At 52.7% G+C, this 18,709-nt stretch overlaps 1 protein-coding gene across 1 annotated transcript in view; it reads left to right on the forward strand.

Annotated features, from left to right (window-relative positions):
- Positions 1-18,709, forward strand: part of NKD1 (naked cuticle homolog 1) — an 81,126-nt gene that overhangs the window by 49,503 nt on the left and 12,914 nt on the right. The window contains exon 5 of the mRNA XM_021711808.1: positions 6,218-6,284. Coding sequence (XP_021567483.1) covers positions 6,218-6,284 — 67 coding nt within the window. The remainder of the gene's footprint in view (positions 1-6,217; positions 6,285-18,709) is intronic.

Here is an 18,709-nt window from a genome sequence, read left to right on the forward strand (position 1 = left end):
TGAGGTTTCTGAACCTCCCTGCCCCCAGTCACTATGGTCGTCATCTGCCACGTGTTCACCCTCGTGTGGATGCCCTCACGGTGCGTCATGTGTCTCCACATGCAGGTGGCTTCCGGTCCGTCTCCCCACATCTGTTGTCTTGTCCTCCTGTGGCGTGGCACTCTGCATGGCCAGCCCATTCTTTTGAACTGCGTGGTACTGCACTAGGTCACCTAGTGCAGTCACCTTTGGTGGCTTTCAGGGTGTTCCTGACCCTTGGTTAAAAGGGAGTGTGTTGCCCTAAGCATCACTGAATTTGAATGTGCCTCTCAGTACACACACACACACACACACACACACACACACACACACACACGAGTGCTGTCCCTGGGTGGACATGGAGGTGCCGGATTGCTGGGCACTGGGTTATTGTAAGGATAAAATGCAAGAATGTTCCCTAGTGCGAGTCAGAAGTAGAACACAGAGGGAGGGGTATTTTGTACTCCCGGCTTTGATCCGACACCATCCTAGGCATTCTGTCTACATTTTCTCATTGACTGCTTTCTGAAATCTAAATTCCCATTTTATGGAAGAGGAAAATGGGGACCAGAGAAGCTGCTGCCACTCAGCTGCCGAGGGTAGGACTGGGCCCCGAGCCTGGCGCCCTGGCCTCCAGGTCCACCATGACGCTGAGAGGGGACAGGAGGAAGGCATGAGCTGGCTCTCAGCAAGTCCTCGGGAGGGCTGGCTGGGCTGTGTCTGTAGTGTGCTGGGAAGAGAGAGCACGCCAGGAATTTCCTGAGGCAGCTCCAAGGCAGGCTGCTTGGACTGAAGGGTTATGGGGCGGCCTGGGTCCTGCCCCCCATCATTCTCTTCCCCCAGCATGCCCCAGCCCTGTGCATTCTTGGAATCTGCAAGTTGGGCCGTATTCTGTGGGCATCAGAGTTTGCTTTGAAACCCGTGGCACCAACATCTGTTAGCTCTTAGAGAACAGAAAGATTGACAAAGCCCTGCTGGGCAGGCGTGGGGGAGACATTAAGTTCAGGAGTAGGAAGTCTCAAGACAGAAGAAAACCCCCAGCCAAACTCCAGCCCTCTCCCCAAGGCCCTGCTTTGATGTGGTTTTCCCATCCCCGGAGGCCTTATAAGGCATTGTGCCTGTGATCCCGGGTTAGGGCTGGTGTGGGCTGCACACCCAGTGCCCGGAGGAGCTGGCCTCTCTTGCTGGGGCCTAGTGTGAGGCACAGGCAGAGGGGGCAGTCCTGGGAATCAGGAGGGAGGCGTGTCTGGGCCATGTTGCCTGAGAGGAGTCCACCCGCCAGGCCACCGGACAGGGGCATTTATCAGAACTAGAAGCAGAGACTGAGGCCCACTGTCCTGGAGGCCGGAGAAGAGGGGCCTGGGCCTGGGGGTGGGGGCAGAGTGATGGCTGAATAGATAAAAGAAGCAATGAAGGGTGGTGACTGTCCCAAGCCCCACACTCGAGTTTCTTATAAGTGACAGTATAGGCTCAGGCTCTGGCATCTACTAGCTGTGTGACCTGGGGCAGGTCACTGAATGTCTCTGTACTTCAGTGCTTTTTTTCGGATTTTATTTTAAAGATGTGGGGTACAATTCAGGATTAGGTATACAAGTGATCATTATACTGGTAAAGTTTGGGCCTCCCTTTGGTCCCCACTTTGCCTGGTTTGAGATCAGGTACCCTTATTGATGTTGTATCTCCCACCCCCCAGCCCACCCTGACAGTATCCTGCTACTGCCAATTCCTTTCTTATAGCATTATAGTAAAGGTTCAGGGTCTGCTTATGAGTGAGAACATGTGGTACCCTGTTCTTTGTTTCTGTGATAGATGCTGAGTATGGTAGACTCCAAATCCATCCAAGTTGCTGCTAAGTCCATATGCTTGTCTTTCTTTATGGCTGCATAATATTCCATTGTGTATACTTACCACATTTTTTTTTATCCAGTCCAGTTTCAATGGACAACATGGTTGGTTCCATGTTTTTGCTACTATGAATAGTACTGTAATAAACATGCATGTGCAAGTATCTTTTTAATAGAATGATTTGAGTTCCTCTGGATATAGTTCCAGTATGGGGATTGCTGGGTCATATGGAAGGTCAATGTCTAGTTCTTTTAAAAATTGCCACGCTATTTTCCAAAGAGGTTTCACTCGTTTGCTTTCCCACCAGCAGTGTAGAAGCGTTCCTTTTTCTCCACATCCTCGCCAGCATCTGTTGTTGTATGTTTTATTAATGATGGCCATTCTTACTGGGGTTAGGTGGTATCTCAGTGTGGTTTTGATTTGCATTTCTCTGATGATTAGTGAAGCTGAGCACTTTTTCATGTGTCTGTTGGCTGCCTGTATACCTTCTTTTGAGAAGTGTCTATTCATGTCTTTTGCCTGCTTTTTAATGGGGCTGTTTGTATTTTTTCTTTTGTATACCTCAGGTCCTTTGGAATATGTGGAATTGCCATGAGAATGGAACACAAAGCACTGAAACAGTGTGCTTTCAGGTGTGTTTCAGGTGTCTGAGGCCACCTGCATTCTGGTGCATCTTCCAGCTTCTCTAGAACATTGCTGCCAGCGAGTTTTGGAAGCCATTTGGTGATATAGTGGAAGTAAGCAGCAATAACTGAGCTGGTCAGCCTCACTCCTGCAGTCAGGTGCACAGCAATGTCCTCTCCCTCCTCACAGCCACCTGCGTCCCTTTGTTCGTGCCTGCAACGTGCGTGAGGCAGGACTAGCATTGAACCAAGATCTGAGCACCTCGAGTTCTATACCCTCTGCACTGGGGCTCAGTGAGGCTCATGGCCGTCAAGGGGTATGAGTGTGGCTCCCGGCAGCCCCTGCCTCCCTGCAGGACCATGCTGAGGCCCGGTATGCAGGGCTCGGCTTGAGGGCAGGGCCAAGTTTCCACAATGTGGGGAGGAGCTGTGGGGCCTTTGAGTCCCACTGGACAGACAGGAGCCCTCAACCCCTGACCTATGGAACTGCTGACTGGGCTGTTTCTCTTGCACTTCTTTTGGTGTGGTCACTGGTCCCTGACAAGCATCAGGACTCATGGCTACCCCTACTCATGCCCACGGGAGCCCAGCTGCACAGTATGCCCTGTGCTTGAGCATTCAAAAGGGCTGGCTGGAATCCCTGCCCTGCCCTCACTGGCTGATGACCCAGAGCAGGCCACCCAGACCCTCGGAGCCCCCTCCTCACTTAAACACACAGCTGGTGGGAGACCCTTCTCCACAGGGTCTGCCATCTGTTAGCACCTCGAGTGACGTAGTGCTTGGTAAAGATGCGGGTTCTGTCATTAGCTCTGCTTTCCTGTCTCACAGGGTCCTGGAGTGTTGGGCTCACTTATATTTTGTGGATAAAATGGAAATGATGATACCTTTCACTTTACAACTTGCAAATAATTTTAATGAGCACTTATTTCTTGAGAGGTGGAAGAACAGTGCTGTTGTAGTGATGAAAGGAGCCAGTAAACACGTGTGTGAACACTCGGCACTCCAGGTCCATGGCTCTGCTCGTGGGGTCAGCCAGCCATGGGGAGAGAGGCTATTTGGAAACAAGAAAGCATCTGCATTGAACATGCACAGACTTTTCTTTCTTGTCATTATTTCCTAAACAATACAGTAGAACTACTTACACAGTGCTAGATACCAGAAGTGATTAGAGGTGATTTAAGCATATGAGAGGGCATGTGTAGATCACATGCAAATACCACACCACTTATATAAGGGACTTGGGTATCTTCGGATTTTGGTAGTCTCAGGGAGTTCTGGGACCAGTCCCCAGTGGATATGGTGCCTCGCATGGGGCCTGACCCACAGGAAATACACAATAAGCATCAGCTGTTTTAGTATTGTTGTGGTTTATTACTGTGCCCATTTTACGGATGTGTAGACTGAGGTCCAAAGGCAAGGCAGGAGGCAGAGCCAGGATGTGGTGATCCTGTGTCTGGGTCAACATCCTGCGTTCCTCTGGCCTGGTTTTGCAGAGCTTGAGGACACGGGCGCTGCATGCCACAAAGCCTGGGCCGTGTGGCTCAGCGGGTGAGATGACTTTTTGCCTAGTTGAGTGTTGGCACAGTGCATCAGCAAACCTTGGTGCCAAGGAGCTCTTGCAGCATCCTGCAGACGGGGGACCATTCAGTGGGAAGAGGCCGACCCAAGAACTTGCCAGAATTCTGCTTTGTGAGTGTGTCTGAGCTTGGTCTTCGCAGCAGAGCGTGCTGAAGCCATCATCAGAGAGATGACTGTGGTACCCTGTACACATGCAGTCATCGTTTTAAGGGTCCCACACGGCTGCCTCGCTGGTGGTAACATCTGGAGTCTTGAAACCCTTCCAAGTGTGCCAGTAAAGAGATGCAAGTACTCACATGTCTCATCGCTGCACCTGGTGGTCACCTGTGTGGCGAGTCTGTGGATTCTCTGAAGACTGTCGCCCGCTCCCTCGAGGACGCACTGCCTACCAGCCTTTCAGGGGCAGCATCCGTCTTTCTCCAGCAGGAAGGATGGGCTTTAATTGGCTGCTGGGTGAATCAGCCATCTAATGATGCCACCTGTGCGCATCCCTTTCCTGTCACCATCTCCCAGCTTCCCTGTCAACTTGGGCTCTGTTAACACAAACAGCCAGTTTACAAGCCAGGGAAATGTTCAGTGATTATGATAATTGGCGGAGGAGGAGAGGGAAGCCATCCTGACTGGAAGAATAAAGTAGCCTGGTTTTGAAGTAAATGGGACACCGGGAGTCTGAATGGCCACATTTTAACAACCTTTGCGAAGGAGCGTGTAATGCCCTAGAAAGATTTGAGAGCAGAGAGCGAGCAGCCACAGAATGTTAGCTGTTTGTCTTTAAAACAAAAACCCCTCGGCTTACTTCCAGCTGTGTCCAGTTGATGAGATCAGCAGTGCAAAGCATTGTTGTTCCTTTGTTAATCACCGTGAGGACTGGCTTTCCTTTTAAGCAGCCATCAGAGGTGGAGCATTTTTTCTTTTTTTTCAAGAAGAGAGTGTTTTTTATTTTTCTCTTTTATTTTCACAAAGAGAAGTTGGTGACAGCTGCTGAGTTTGGGCTTTTTTATTGCTTGTCATTTTGCGGTTTGAGAAGTGCCACTATAGTACTTAATGCCACAATGATGGCATTAAGAGAGATAACTGTAACCTCTCTGAACCTCGTCCGTCTCCCCCAGAAGAGGAATGTTTCCCAAAATGAGTTCCTTGGGACGTGACTCCTGTGACAAAAACCCATGGTCTAAATAGGATGGGAGAATGCAATATACACCAACAGTTGGAGATTTGCAGAGTTTGGAACCATAGTAAAAACTCTGATAAGTCCTGCAGTAACAGACTTTATTTAATATTGTTTAAAACAATCTTCTTTGATCACAGAACCTTCTTGGCAGAATGCCAATAGATACAGAGGCTGGCTTATAAGCCATGGTCTATCTTCCATGTGTAGAGTTACCCTGCTGGATGGGTCAGATAGATAGGTACTTTGCTGATACCCCAAAAGTTTCCCAGCCTGTGGACCAGCCAAACTCCCCTTGCCAGCCTGCCAGCACCTTGAGCAGGCTGGTTGAGAGGAGCCCTACCATGTGTGCTGAGATCCCAGATGTCTTCAGCTCGCTGGTGGGAACAGGCAAGGTGTGTGCCAGCATTGGACTAGTTTCCAGAAGGTGTGTATGTCAGCGATACATGGGGGCATGCTTGAAGGCCAGCCGGAGCCAGGACCTGTGGGTCCCTGAGTGAGTCTGGGTTTACGTTAAGGGCGGCAGGGCCCACCGGGGAATGCAGCAGGCCCTGCGGGCTTTATAAACCCACCGAGACTGCCTGCCTGGCACCCTCCACTGGAGGAAGTACCCAGACAGAGGCCTCTTCTCAGGGCCCAGACAGAGGCCTCTTCTCGTGGGTCCTGGTTGTTGACTCAGCAGATAGATGAGGGCTGCCTTTGGACTTGACTACAGTTCTAGGGTGGAGGGTGGGACTTTCCTTCTGAGGGAGACGTGTGGCCCCGTGTGGTATTTCACGGTGGGCTGAAGGCTGAGAAAAAGATACTTCCTGAAAGAGCATTGTGGTGGTTGATTGTCCAAGTGAGATAGGATCTGCCTCCACTGACCTCAGTTACCCTCAGAAGAATCAGCACAGGGTCCTCGCCACGCCGCTTTAACGTCCCCATACCGGGTTCCCACAGGACCCAGATACTTCCTTAATGTCCCTGCTGTGTCTTCCTCCAGGAGCTCGTGGGCGAAGTGTTCAGAGAGACGTTGAGCGAGGAGGAGGAGGAGGACTTCCGACTCGAAGGTACTTGGAGTCTGTGGCTCTCTTCCCAGGGGCCAGTGGTGGGGAGGGGGCGTCTGCCCCACATGCTCCAGAATGTGGGCGGGCGAGGCGGAGGTTGGGGACGCTGTGACTCTCAGGGGGACGGGGCTGGAGGAGGGTGGGAGAGAGGGTGAGGCTGGTGTCCAAGCCTTCGTGAGCCCAGGCCCAGGTGGGCGCCCCACCTTCTAGGTTGGCTGGGGGGCCTTGGGCAGCCTGCCCCTCTGGGCATAATAGTAGCCACTCAGGGCTGTGTATGAAGCCCTGTGGACAGCGTTGGGCATGCAGCAAGCACTGCATACAGATGCTGTTGTCTCCCTGTCCCTCCATCCATGTCACAAACAGACATCCCCCAGCCACCTCTCACCTCTCCTGTCTGTGACCCTCATGCCTCCTTTCTTCACGGGGACGGGCTGTAACATAGAGAGAATGAAGAAACTGAAGAAGAGGCCTACTGCCTGCTCATGCAGGTTTGACTTCAGCCATATCGCCTTTCTGAGCCTGTTTCCATGCTGGTAGAATGGGAATGAGGCCTTTCCCCTGCTTGGCTCCCAGAGTCCAGGCAAGGAGTGGATGACTTCATGAAGCCGAGTTTGCAGCTCTTATTCAGAATCAGAGAAAGCAGCCGTCCAACAGGGCAGTCCTAGGAATGTGAGGACCTCTCTCTGTCCAGACCAAGGGCAGGCAGCTGGCTGGAGGACTGGGGCCTGTGGTGTAAGGTCATGGGGGGTTCAGGCCAGAGGGCATAAGGGCCTCATGAGGGGATCCTGGGCCCACCCTGAGGACCATGGCCACCTCTGGTCTGAGAGCCATTATAAATATAGATGCCCAGGCCCCTCCAGGCCTGTGGAGCCCAGTCTGCATCTTTCTAAGCTCCCCAGGTGACGTGTGTGCACCCCGGACTTGGCTGGCATTGCTGGAAGATGCGCAGTCTGCTTCCAGCTGGATATCCAGACATCTAGCACGCTTCGCTCAAATACGAGCGGGCCCCACCTCGAGGAGGGTCCCACAAAAAGCTCTGTCCAGACAGTGGGTGTTTCCTTGGAGTATGTTGATCTGTGCAGCTGGTGTCTGCTCTCGGGGGCTCAGGACTCTGTCTCACTCTTTCCTGGGCTCCCCCAAGCCTCTGCTGTCATCTCTGGCTCTGTGGAGTGCTGCTGGGATATGGTGCCTGGAGACCTGGGAAGCCCGGTGCAGGGTTTGCAGGAAGTTGGTCGTGGTATTCAGACGTGGCTCATGTGGGCATCAGCACTTTTTCCATCTGTCTGCTCATTCACTCGTTCCCATGATCACCTGCTAGCAAGTTCACTGCCTGGTCCATCCATCCTCTTGTCTCCTTCATCCACTGCCACTCACTATCCATGCTGTCACCCATCAGTCCACTCCCCTGTCTGTTCATCCCTCCACCCATTAATTGCTTGCCTACACCTTCCTATCACCCCCACCCATGGATCCACAGCCCACCCACCCAGCATTCTCATCCATCCAGCCCTCCATCTATCTGTTACCCTGCCCAGCCCTGCCATCTCCCCACCATTGCCTGTGCGTTTGGTTCATCTGCACCCTCTTTTGCCGTCCATCCACCCACCAGCCAGCCCTTGTCTATCACCAGCCACCCAATGGTCCCTCCTCCCTCCCATCCTTCACCCATCTGCCCAGTATCCAGGCCCTTGTCCTTTAACCTATTGTGCTAGTCTGTTTATCATCCACCTGTCTCTCTGTCTTTCCATCTAGCCATCATTTATTGGCTCCCTGCTTAGAGCAAAAAACTGGAGACTATTGTTGTGCTAGTCTGTTTATCATCCACCTGTCTCTCTGTCTTTCCATCTAGCCATCATTTATTGGCTCCCTGCTTAGAGCAAAAAACTGGAGACTATTTTGTCCATTGAGGCTCAGCCTAAAATTATTTAATTGTTTAATGAGATGTCCTCACCTGCAGCCAGACGTGAAATGAACCATAGACCTGGTGGGGACTTGCTGTGTGATTTTGGGCAGGTCACTCCCTCTCTGGGCCTGCCCTCAGCCTCTGTACAATGGTGAATGGTAACATGGTGCTAGACTTGGTGGGTGCTCAGTGGATGTGGGTACCTTGTAGGGAGGATGAATCCATGTGAGTGTTGGTTGGGCAGGTGAGGATAAGTAGCCCTGAGGGTCCCAGCTGCTGTCAGGGAAAGAGTGTGAGGTTGTGGCACTTGGTCTGACCCTGTGGTTACCAGCTGCATGTCAGGCTCCAATTGGAGGGCAGCCTGGGCACCTTACCGGTCACTGATATGGGATATGGGAGCTACTAGTGTGCCTCAGTTTCCCCACTAGGAGTGGGGCTAGGTTGTTGGCAGCCAAGATTTTCAGTCCCTTTCTTCAAGTGGATGCTCACAGATCACAAAATGATAAATAGTTAAAATAGGCTTCAGAGAGGTGCATACAGTACGATATCTTTCATGTTAAATAAAGGCACCAGGCGTTCTCCTGGTTTTCTTGGAGTCCATGTGTATCTGTGATTGTGCGAATGGAGGACTAGACAGACAGTAACAGCAGCTCTTTCTAAATGTGGGAGGAGACTACAGTGGAAGGAGTGGCCAGAGAAGGCTGTAGTATTATCTGTATTCATGTTTTAATTTGTACAAGAATACAGTCATGTATTTCTTACGAAATGGAAAACTGACAGCATCTGAAAGTGAGTACAGTGATATGTAAAGCAGCTCTGGTTTCTGCTGGATAGGCATCTGGACCTGTTCCCTTGGCCCAAGACCCTTGGAGAGACCTGGGCCCCAGGGCTCTCTGTGGTTCTCTGGCCACCCTGAGTGCCGTGGTCTGGGCTGCCCACCCCAGGATGGTCTGGTGAGAGCAGGTGCTACCAAGTCCTGGCCATGGAGAACCAGCCACCTGCTCTGGAGCCGGGGCTGCGGGTGTCCCTCTGTGCTACTGGCCAAGGGAGAACAAGCTGGGGCCTGAATCTTTTCTTTGTCTTCCTGTTGGCCAAGTTCATTGCCTCTTGGCGGGCTGGAGAGCTGTTTAAGAGAGAAAAAAGGCCATCTGAGGCGTGAAGATAAAAAGAAGTCTTTTAGGCATCCCAGGAGAGGATGGCTTTAGCTCCTGCGTTGTTATGTAAAGCCGGCCCTAATCCAGCGTCTTAACCGCCTTAACTGGCCAGCTGGGAGCGTGAGGGCTGGGAGATTAAGGCTGGGCTCGGGGCGAGGGCCAGGGCTGCCGAGCTCCTTTTGAACTGGGGAAAGAACAAAGTAAACATCAAAAGTCCCAAGCTCTGAGGGCTGGCTGGGCGTGGCAGGGCTGGAGGGGGTGAGGCTTTCGTGGGGAGAAGGAGAGAGGGATGCCCCCACTCTGCTGACCCAGCTGGGGTCTGAGGACCGGGGAATGGCAACCCACAATCACCTCCAGCACCCCCTTGCTTCCCTACCTCTCCAGCTGGGCAGAACACCGGTGGTGGCAGCCTGCCACTTGAGTCTCCGGGGGAGAATCTGTGCCTGGCTTGTTTGGCAGACCCGCATGGCCCTGTGTGGCTCCCGGGAATCCCTGTGTCCTAGGGGATCTTCCCCCCATTACAGGCTGTTCCGTCCCCCTCTCCCATCCCTTTCCTTCTGGGTCTCCTCTCCTCCCATCACGTGCTGGCCCTGGCCCTGCCCCCATCCAACTTCTTGGCCCACTTCTGTGTCCCTTGACCTCTGCCTTCTGTCCTTCCATGTTCCCAGGTGTCTGTTTCTTGCCTCTCGACCCTATGGCATCTTCTATAGGAAGCCCAGTCTGCAGAGGGCAGTCCAGCAGGCCCGCCCCCATGGAGGAGCCTCTCAAAGCCCCTGAAGGCAGATATCCTCCTCCCAGGTCTGTCCTGTCTCCAGCTCCAAGCAGGCCTGGCTTTGGTTCCTCTGCCCCCTCCTCACTGGCTTTGCATGCAGTGCTGGCAGCCTGTGAGGTGGTCCCTGCCTCCCCCAGGGTGGATGTGCCTGGAGTCGCTGGTTCTGTCCAGCAGGGCGGCGGTGCTGGGTCTGAGACCTGGGACTGAGCAGTCCTTGGGGACCCTGGGCCTGGCCAACTCAGTCCTGGCCCTGAGCTTGCCTTCCTCAGCAGTCCTCCCTTGATTCCAACTTTCTGGGAATTTGTAGTTCAGACCCCTGCTCCAGCCTGGCAGACCCCCACGCTCACTGTGTGGCTTGGCGAGTCACTCACCTTCTCTGGCCGCGGTTCCTCGTTGGGTTCTCGTAGCACTGCGTCATCAGGGTTACGTGGAGAGAGTGAGGTGCTGGATGTTAGCCCGGGAACAGCCCTGGTACAGAGCGAGTGCCCAGTATATGCGAGCTGTCATGGCTCTTGTTGTTTCATGGGTTCCGTTTTCTTGAAGAGGGGCCAGCCTGTGTTTATAATCATTTACCTCGTCCAGATCAAAGAAGGCCTATTTTCAAAGCTTCCTTAATCCTATTAGAATCTCTGAATGCCTCCTTTACTCCCAGTGCATGGTATAGGGTCTGGCAGGCTTTAAGTGCTCAATAAATACTCACCGGCAGCATAAAAGTCAACACCGAAGGCACTGACGTCAGGCAGACTCTCCCTCGGGTCCCTCAGAGAGGCTCTGTGTGCCCACATTGGGATCCAGGCCAACCCATCAGGCCCTCAGGTGTGGATGTCATAGCCATTGATGTAGCTTAGGGGCCCTTGGGAGGTCTTCTGTCCCTTTCATTTGTAGTTGGAAAACTGAGACCCAGAGAGAGGAAGTCAGGCCCTGTTGTCAGGACATTCGTTGGAGGGAAGTATGGGGTGAGTGAATAAGTCATCAAATGAGCATGGAAGCTTCTGATAGTGGTGCTCTGCCTAGAAGCAAAACCCAGTGAAAGTATGGGAAGTGTGAGAAGGCCTCTCCGAGAAGGTAGTATTTCAGCTGAGATGCCAATGCCAGGAGGGAGCCAGCCATGGGAGAATATAGAGGGAGAGCAGCTAGGAGGAGTGAGCAGAACCCCAAGGTGGAAGGAACTTGGTATTTTGGGAAGAACAGAAAGGAATCCAGTTGTCAGGAAGAGACATCTGGGATGAGGGTGGGGCAGTTGGCAAGGGTGGGGCCACACGTTTGGGCTGCAGAGGTTTAGGTAGATGACTGTCAAATTCTGACTTCAAGTCTGAGTAGATAATTCTTGCTTCTGGGAATAACAGTCCATGCGTTGGGGGGGAAGGAGCCAGTGAAGCCAGGAGATGATTGCAGTAGTGCAGGCAAGAGGAGGTAGCGCTGGCCTAGCCTGGATGGGTGAGGCAGGATGAGGGAGAGCCAGGGGCCACGGTGCACCTTGACTTTTGGCCTCAGGAATTAAGGGGATGGTAATGTCCCTTCCAGGTGGAAGCTTTGGGGAGTGATCATGGAGCCTCCTGTTTTCAGACATCCTGTTGGATATCCAGGGAGAGATGCCAAGGAGGTGGTGGGATTCCGGGCAATCAGAGCCTGGGACTCAGGGCAGGTGGGCAGGAGAGCATTAAGACTTCTCAGGAAGTCTCCATGGGCAGTGGTATGAGGCTCCTGGGTGTGGCCAGTTGATCCATGGGGCTGGCTCTGGCTCCCCTGGACACCCAAGAGGAAGGGGAATTCGCTGGAGAACAGTGGGGAGCCCCAGGCGAAGGCGAGTGACCACACCCCACTGGCTGCCCTCCCTTAGTTCAGAGCCCATCCTGCCAGCTAGTGGCAGCCCGCCCTGCTCCTGACTCCCCGGCAGTACCCCCAGAAGCCGAGTTTCAGCAGCGACAGAGAGAACAAGCGGACTTTGTTACCTCGGCAGTTTCTCTCAAGTCTGTTCTTCATAAAAGCTCAGCTTGAACAGTGGAAATTCTGACTTGTGTCAGATACCGAGGAGGTTTTAATAGTTTCAAGTAGCTCAGGGTTAGATTGTAAAAGTTGGATTTCTCGCATGTTCTGACTTGGGTGGGGATGGGAGCAGAGTGGAGGGACATGGTATTTTTAGCCCGCAGAGGCTTTTTCCCCTTCCCTCTCCCAGGGCTTCCCCTCCCTCCCTGAACAGATGTTTCGTCTCAGTCCTGCTCAGACCTCAAAGCAGAGTGGCCACCAGTCTTATGCTCCAGTGAGGAAAAGAGGCCAGATTGCTATTTGTTCTATTTATTGGGAAGAGTTTTTTTCCATCCATCCCCATTTTCTCCCTTTCTTCTTTCCTCTCAGTTACAACTGGTCCTTAAGCAAGATCCAGTGGTAGTAAAATGTAGCCCAGGGTGGCAGGATTGTGGAGAAAAAGACCCTAGTGGCATTTCTGGTCTCGGGAAGGGGTGGACGACCAGTGGTGGAAAAGCCGGAAACCACCCTGAGAACACTGTGTTGGGCCAATTACTGTTTTGGTGGTGGTGGTGGTTTTTCCTGAAAAGCAGGAGCTCAGAGTGATAGATTCGTTAGGTCACGCTTCTTTCAGTTCTTTTGGAAACCCAACCCAAACTCGCTTAAGCTTTTGGCTCATGACATTGAAAAACCCTGGGGTAGATCTTGCTTAAACAGGCCTGGCCAGATTCAGGAACCGAAGCCATATCATTCACACACACACACACACACACACACACACACACACACACACACACGAACACACGTGTCTCTCTCTCTCGCTGGCCCTTATATCCCCTTCATCCTCTCTGCCCCTGTTCGCCTCTCCCCACAGGGGCAAAGATGGCAGCCTTCAGCCCTGGGCGCCCACCCCATCCTACGAGCTCAGCCATCTCTGGTGAAAGAGAGTGCCCAAGTCATAATATTTCATGCAGATGTTTAACTCTGACCACTTGACTGGTCACTTGAGCAAGGCGGATCCGGGTTTTGTGGGACCTGAAGCTTATATAAATTTGAGGCTAACCCTAAATAAATATCTTCACTTAGTCTCTCCTTAGACCATTTCCAGAAATGTCCGCATCTCCCCCAATACCGCTTGCCACAAGGGGGCAGGCATGGGAAGTCAGAAAGATGACAGTCTTAACTTATCGAAGGTAAAATTCCTAATGTTATAAAAACATGCAACCACACAAACACGTTGCAAAGGCCCTTTCTGTGTCAGGGAGGGGACCCGGAAGCTGTGTTCTATTAGCTTCACGATGAACTCCTTTTTTGCCGACCTAGGGCTAGCCACAGTGTCCATCAAGCTGGGGTGGGTGGGGTACTGGTGCAGTCTGATGCTGGAGTGGGGCTCAGTCCTCCGTAGCCACATAGATTGAGAGTGGGGGCAGGGTGGCTCAGCAGAGGAAGGCCAGATGCCATAATCAGAAGGAGGAGAAGGGTTGCTGGACAGGCAGGAGCAGGTGTCAGCAGCTTTGGTGTGACAGTGGTGAGACCAGTGGCCAGAGAACCAGGAAACTGGGATTTTAATTCTTGTTCCATAGCTCCTGGGTTCAATCCTTATGTTCAGCTGCTTACTGCTGTTTCATTTTGATGAATGCATCTGTAGAGGGACAGGTGCTGTGGAACATGTATTGGGGTGTGTATTTTGGGGTGACAGCAGGAAGCTTCAGGTAATGAAATGAGTGATGGTGATAAGTGTGGAATACAGGCTCACCAAGCCGGGGAGCCTAACCTAGCCCAGAGAATGTGTGGGAGTGCTTCTCAGAGGAAGGGGACTGAGACTGAAGACTTAAAGGACCAGCAGGAGTTGTGAGAAAGCGTGTTCTTGGCAGGGATAACCGCATGAGAGCACGGCAGGGTCAAAACTGGAAAGTTCCGTGGGGAGACGAGACTGAGAGGCGGCAGCAGCCGGATCATGGAAGCCTCTGGACTCATGCTTAGGGCAAAGGGGCCACTGGAGGGCTTTGAGCAGGGAGATGGCTTAGTTAACTTTGCTTTTAAAGCTCTGTGTCCTCTTTTGTAAAATGTAAGCAGTGGCACACCCTGCATGGTCTCAGAGGATGTAATGAAACAGGGTGTGGCGCCACTGACTTCACCAGCCTCTCCAGAGCAGCCACTGGTGTGTGCGACTGTTTACAAACAGATCTGGGCCTCCCTGGGACCCTCACTCCCTACGGAGAGCCTGGTGCAGATAATGCGAGAAACCATTTGGTCTGGAATGCACATATGATAGCTTTCTCTTTTTACTGGCAGCAGATTTACCCGCCTAATTATATTTGGCATAGGCTAATATTAAAATTCATCTGCATTCCCTCTAACAGCTGCTGTCAGGAGACTGGGGCCTCAAATGTCCTGGCAAGCCACGCTGAGACTAAAATATTTGCAGCAGATAATCTGTGCGTGGACAATTGAGCAAGAACTGTGGATACATCAGGGCGAGTGTCCAGACTCCAGCAAGGAAGCTCTGGCTTGTGTTAAATCTTACCTTGTATTCGCTGAGGAGAACTTGCTGCGAGAGGTGTCTGCCCTGCGGTTGAAGTGTTAGTAATTTCTGGTCTTTAGTGGGACTGATTAGTCATGGTTATCTTTCAAATGTGTCTCTTCTCTCAAAGTTTCATGCCCACCAGGCCTTTCTGGGTTGTGTGAAGATGAGTGGCTGTTTGCTGGTGTCACCCAGGTTTGGATTTCACCTAACTTTCAACTCCCTCCTTCCCTGTGCCAGTCCCCAGTCATCATCAAGGCATAATGTGTGGCATGTTTGTCATGTTGCCAGCCCTCCTTGTACCCACCTACAGGATGTGCCAGTAGACTCTGAAATATCCACTGCATGCATGTGCGGGACGTGCCAGACATCAGCAGCCCAGGAGCAGAGAAGCCTGCAGGGCCCCAGCTCTCCAGAAACTTGTGTTCTGGTTGTGCAGAAGCAAGTGGAAAACCCCAGATAGCACTGACAGAAGAAAGTGCTAGACTGGGCGGCAGCAAGCAGCACCCTGCCAGCTCTAGGTGCATTTGTCCAAATGAGAAAAGCTGCCCCTCCTCAGGACATCCTATACCATCTGTCTGAAGTGTGTCACAAGCAACACACACATGTAGGATGTCAGTCGCGTGAGCAGCACCTCCTGGAGGTGTGTGGTGCGCTGCCTGCTTCTCAGGGCCTGTCTCCCGTGACCCCGAGTGACCCCACACCGAGAGCCAGGGCTCTGAGGTGCTCCTCCTGGTGGGCTGTGAGGAGGGTGGGTCTGTTTCATTTCACAGCCCTTTTTCTCAGGCTGTTTGGGGGTGCCAGCTGTCAGCAGCTCGGGCTGGGTGGGCTGTGCCAGCCTGCCCCCTGGGTCACTGCTGTTTGCCAGGATAAACAGTTACAAGTGGCTCTGGCTCTCCCGGCATGTGGTCCCCAAGGAGCCTCCCACTGGGCCCACCAGGGAGAGGATGGGTCTAGACCCATGATCAAAGTTGCCCCCTCTCAGGTATTCCCTCACTCTTGCCTCTCTCTTTCTCCCCCGCCCTTTCCTTTAAACTGGGGGAGGGGAGAGGGAAGAGACTGTCTTTGATCTCAGCAGAGGAAAAAAGTCTGTTCTGTTCAGGCTTTTGGCTAACACAACAAACAGTGTTTAAAATTTAACTTTGCTTAATTAATTAGTAATTCTGTTTAATGCTGTCTGATCTCCCTCCAAAAGGTATTTTGAAGCTTGAGAAGGGAACATCAAAGGGAGCCGGGTGAAGATGGTCAAGTAACGCATTTAATCTGGCAGTTGCTGGGGGTGGAGAGCTGCCAGGCTGAGAGCTAATGGGGAAGAGAACCATCACTTGGTGAAGACAGCGAACTGACTCCTCGTGGTGTGGCTGCGGTGTGAGGAGGTACAGGGAGCAGCTTCCAAACAGAAGGAGCTCCACAAACCACCCCACACTCGTCTAGGCTGAGCATGCGTTTTAAGAAAGCAGAGTTGAAATTTTCTTTCTTCCATGCCACTGCATAGGGTTGGGTGGGTTGTATACTGCACAAGGGTTTCTAGTCAAGCAGGCAGGTAGGAGGTGAAATCTGGTCTGCACCTTGCTCATCAAGCATGTACCTGGGTGGGGCAGTCAGGCTGTATTCGCCTGAAGCAGTGATCCACAGACTTTTCCATGTAGGGTCAGCTAGTATGTATATTTGGCTTTGTGGGCCATGTGGCCTCTGCTGTTGGAGAGCAAAAACAGCCGTGGCCAGTGTGAATGATGGTGGCTGTGTCCCGTTAAAACTTCATTTACACAAGTAGGTTTGAGGCTAGCTTTGGCTCCCTGTGTCATTTGCCACCTCTTGCTCTTTGGTCACCCAAAGGTGTGTCACAGGCAAGTGATGCTCTACCCTTGTCCTTTCCTTTCTCTCCCATCACGTCCCCTGTCTTCCTTTCTTCTTGCAAATGCGCAGTGTCTCCTACAGTAACTCTTACTTGCAATTGGAGAGTGATCAGAGACCCCTTGAGAGTATGTCCCCCAAAAGACCATCTCCAGAGAAAAACAAGTCTCTGGACTCCAAGGAATAAGAGACAGCGAGTGGACTCTGACTCTGGTGCCAAAGCCCTTCTTGACAAAACTGTCATCATTGTTCCTGGGTGGAGTGGCCAGGGCATCCTGCCACAAGCACCACCCGCTCCTCCTACCTGCTGGCGATCATTGGTGGGTAGAGGGCAGGTTGTTTGCACGGGTTGGTGGGGGGCAGTAGTAGGCTGACTTCGTTTGCTTTCAGAGGGTTCATATGTAGGAAAAGACACAAGGCGGCTGAGACCCAGCCCCTACCTCTGGCATTGGGGTCTGTGTGGCTTTCTGGCCAGTTCTCTGCCACCTCTTCTAGCTACTGGGCAGGGGACAGCAGGAAGGGGAAAGGCCTTTGGTGGGGGGCAGAGGGTGCTGACTGCCCTTGTACCTGACCCCACAGCCCCAGGGCAGGGTGAATCACAGTCCTGCCATCCATCCGTGCTGGGCCTCATGCTGTGAGGGGCCCGGGGCTGACCCGTGGCTGTCCGGGTGGCTTTCTGAGCTGGGCTGAGGGAACTGCTGGTGACAAGAGAACGATTCAGGCCATGCTGACCTCTGGGGAAGACATATGAGGCGCTGAGGGGGCCATTTTCTGCCCCCTCCTTGGGTGAGGAGAAAGGAGGGAGGCAGGGGAGGACTTGAGGGGAGACAGACCTCTGCGTGGCAGGAGAGGGGTGCTCCAGGGAAGGAGGAGCAGGGACAGAGGTGCCTTTTCTTTGGGTTTTATCAAGTGGAACATGAAAGGCAACATTGAACCTGAAGGTGGTTTTCTGATAACTTCTCTTTGAACTCGAAGTTTGGTTTCGATAAGCCTGGCCAGCTTGTATCTCCAGCCAGAACCTCTGCAGAGGGAGCAGCAGCTTTGAAGATGGAGCAGAGCTTTGTTTTTCTTTCTTCTTTTTCTTCTTCCCCGGGAGGGTTGATAGAGGATATTGCTGGCCGCAATATCACTCTGCTTTCTCTAGGTGGCAATTTTGGGGCAAGGGAGGCGTTTTGATCAGGGCTATGAGCCAGGACCACGGCCCATCTGCATCCTTTACAAAGCCAATACTATCGAGCACTTCCTGTGTGCCAGCTGCTGTGCTGAGTAAGGCCTTTCCTCAGTGCCCTCTCCCAGCAGCCCTGTGAGGGGGAGACCCTTGGTTCCCCCATTTTACATGTGGGAGAATTGAGGTCCAGAGGAGTCAAGCAAATTGTCCAAAGCTGTCCAGACTGGTTCATGGCAGAGTCAGAGTCTGAATCTCGAATATGAATCCAGACAGGCCCTCTCAGCTGCACCCACTGCAGATGCTGGGGGCTTCTAGAACTGAGGGCTTCTCTTAGTGATGGGAACAGGGAGCACCCGGTTCCCCAGCACATGGGACGTTTGGAGTGCCCACTGCTTTGTGGCCTGGTGGAAGTGTCCATGCTGTGTACCTCATCTGGTCCCACAATGGTGGTGGCTCTGGCCCAGCAGGACATAAGGTAGATCTGTGATTGTTTGCTGTGGAGGAGCAGGGAGGTCCAGGCTTTGCTTCACTGACCACAGCAGAAGCAGTGGGCGTCAGGGACCTTCCCAATAGCTACTCGGTGATGAGGAAGCCAAGTGCCTGCACCTTCTGGTCTTCTGAGCAGTCAGATTCTTCTAGGCTTGTCCTTCTTGGCCTCATTCTGTGAAGCCACCAGGAGAGGAGCTGGGGCCAGTGACTGAGCTGGGAGTCCCCAGCTGGAGCTCCTGGGTGACCCCATGGGCTCCCTTCTGGCTGCTGGGTATGCTTAGGGAAGAGAGGGAGGGAGCTGTGGATGGAGATGCCACGCGGGTCTATTCACTGCTGTGGCCTTCCTTCCCCTGCCCTGTCTGAGCTGGTGACCTGGAGCATCCTTCCCCTCGACCCTTCCCCTCCCCTGCTCCCATGTGGGCTGTGAGGGTTTGATATAATACTCTTGTTTCCATTTGTGTTCCCTACACCTCAGTTTTAAGAAAACTTAGCTCCTAACTATCCCGATCCCCAAAGGAATACTGGAGTGGGCTATCATTCCCTTAACAGTTACTGCTCAAGGCCGATGGCCAGGCCCCATGTGCTGGGCACTCAGCCCT

Source organism: Carlito syrichta, unplaced genomic scaffold, assembly GCF_000164805.1.
Source record: "Carlito syrichta isolate Samal-C Ts95f unplaced genomic scaffold, Tarsius_syrichta-2.0.1 Scaffold302608, whole genome shotgun sequence".
Classification (NCBI taxonomy): Eukaryota; Metazoa; Chordata; class Mammalia; order Primates; family Tarsiidae; genus Carlito; species Carlito syrichta.